The 1,412-nt window shown below is 57.7% G+C and overlaps 1 protein-coding gene and 1 pseudogene across 1 annotated transcript in view; one reads left to right on the top strand and one right to left on the bottom strand.

Annotated features, from left to right (window-relative positions):
• LOC102764424 overlaps positions 1–457 on the bottom strand; it is a 3,327-nt pseudogene extending 2,870 nt beyond the window's left edge.
• Positions 458–959: 502 nt separating this feature from the next.
• The window catches only part of DDRGK1 (DDRGK domain containing 1), a 10,054-nt gene continuing 9,601 nt past the window's right edge, over positions 960–1,412 (top strand). Inside the window, 2 exon segments of the mRNA XM_006758122.2 lie at positions 960–969; positions 1,212–1,408. Of these exon segments, the coding sequence (XP_006758185.2) occupies positions 960–969; positions 1,212–1,408 (207 nt within the window).

Raw genomic sequence — 1,412 nt, 5'->3', positions numbered from 1 at the left:
TGCCCGCCCGCGTCTGGCGCTCCGGCGCTAACGTAGACGTACGCGATCCGCTGGGAACCGCGGCGCTGGAACCTGCGGGCGGGATAGCGGCGTCCTACACGGTTCTCCCGGGCCCAGGCACTCCAGACCTACTGGCCCAGAGGGGCTGGGCCCTGGCAGACAACACTGCCATCTCTCTTTGGGGCGATCCCCCTCTGCGCCCGGAGGAGAGGCCGCAGGAGCCCCCCATCCCCCTCCAAAGCTGGCTCCGGAGCGGGTGCCAAGAAGTGGGCACCTGAGTGTTCCCTGCCTACCCACCAGCTGGAGAGAGCACGAGGCGACTCAGAGAACTGCCTGACATGAAGTTCTCTCTTTTCCCTCTCAAAAAGACACCCATGCACCCTCCTCCCTGTTCTGCACTCCGATCCGAAGATCATGTCATGCATCGTCCAGGGCATAGAACAGACACACCCGTCATTCCTCACCCCACCTCTTGTTCGCATATGGCTTTGTGTATAATGTCTCTCCCCTTCTCTGGCCCACAAGCTGCTCGGAGCACCTGCATGCTTCAGGGGCAGGGCAGAGAAGCTGCGGTAAGCAGATAGCCAACAGATCTTCCTGGGAGGAAAGATGGCCCCCCGGTGGGCTCTCTGGTTGAGATGCCAGATAAAACCATGGCGTTTAGGGGGTGTTATGCAAGAAATAAATGCATCTTAGCCCTAACCGGTTTGGCTCAGTGGATAGAGCATCAGCCTGTGGACTGAAGGGTCCCAGGTTCGGTTCCGGTCAAGGGCATGATGTACCTTGGTTGTGGGCACATCCCCAGTAGGGGGTTTGCAGGAGGCAGCTGATGGATGTTTCTCTCTCATCGATGTTTCTAACTGTCTATTCCTCTCCCTTCCTCTCTGTAAAAAAATCAATAAAATATATTTATAAATAAATAAATGCAGTCCTGCAGAGGGCATGCGGGTGAGGTCTGGATGGGTCCAGGTGGGCTTCCTGGGGGAGCTAGAGCTTCAGCCCCATCTTGCTCCATCAGGGTGGTAATCTGATGGGCCAGCTGGAAAGGTGGAACCTTGAGGGGAAAGATGTTAACACAGGCAAGAGGCAAAGGGTGGTCTTTCTCATAGAACCAAGGTGTGGGTCTGGGTTGTAAATGTCTCAGTGGTCTGAAGGGTGGGTTTGTGCTCTGGGTTTAGGAGCCTGGAGGAAGTTGAGTTGAGGGGGATGAGACTTTTGGGATGTTGCTCCCCTGCCATCACGGGGGTTGGGCTGCCGACAGCGTTATGGTTCCTCTCTTCCTACAGCCGACCAAGAGCCAGTGCCCAATGGAGAAGAGACGGTAATAGCAGGCCGAGCGGCCCAGCCGGAGGAGCAGAGGGCTGGGGCTAGACCCCGGCGCCGCAGGGACCTGGGCAGCCGCCTGCAGGCCC

The sequence above is a fragment of the Myotis davidii genome, unplaced genomic scaffold, assembly GCF_000327345.1.
Source record: "Myotis davidii unplaced genomic scaffold, ASM32734v1 scaffold32, whole genome shotgun sequence".
Classification (NCBI taxonomy): domain Eukaryota; kingdom Metazoa; phylum Chordata; class Mammalia; order Chiroptera; family Vespertilionidae; genus Myotis; species Myotis davidii.
This window is presented reverse-complemented; position numbering and strand designations above follow the sequence as displayed.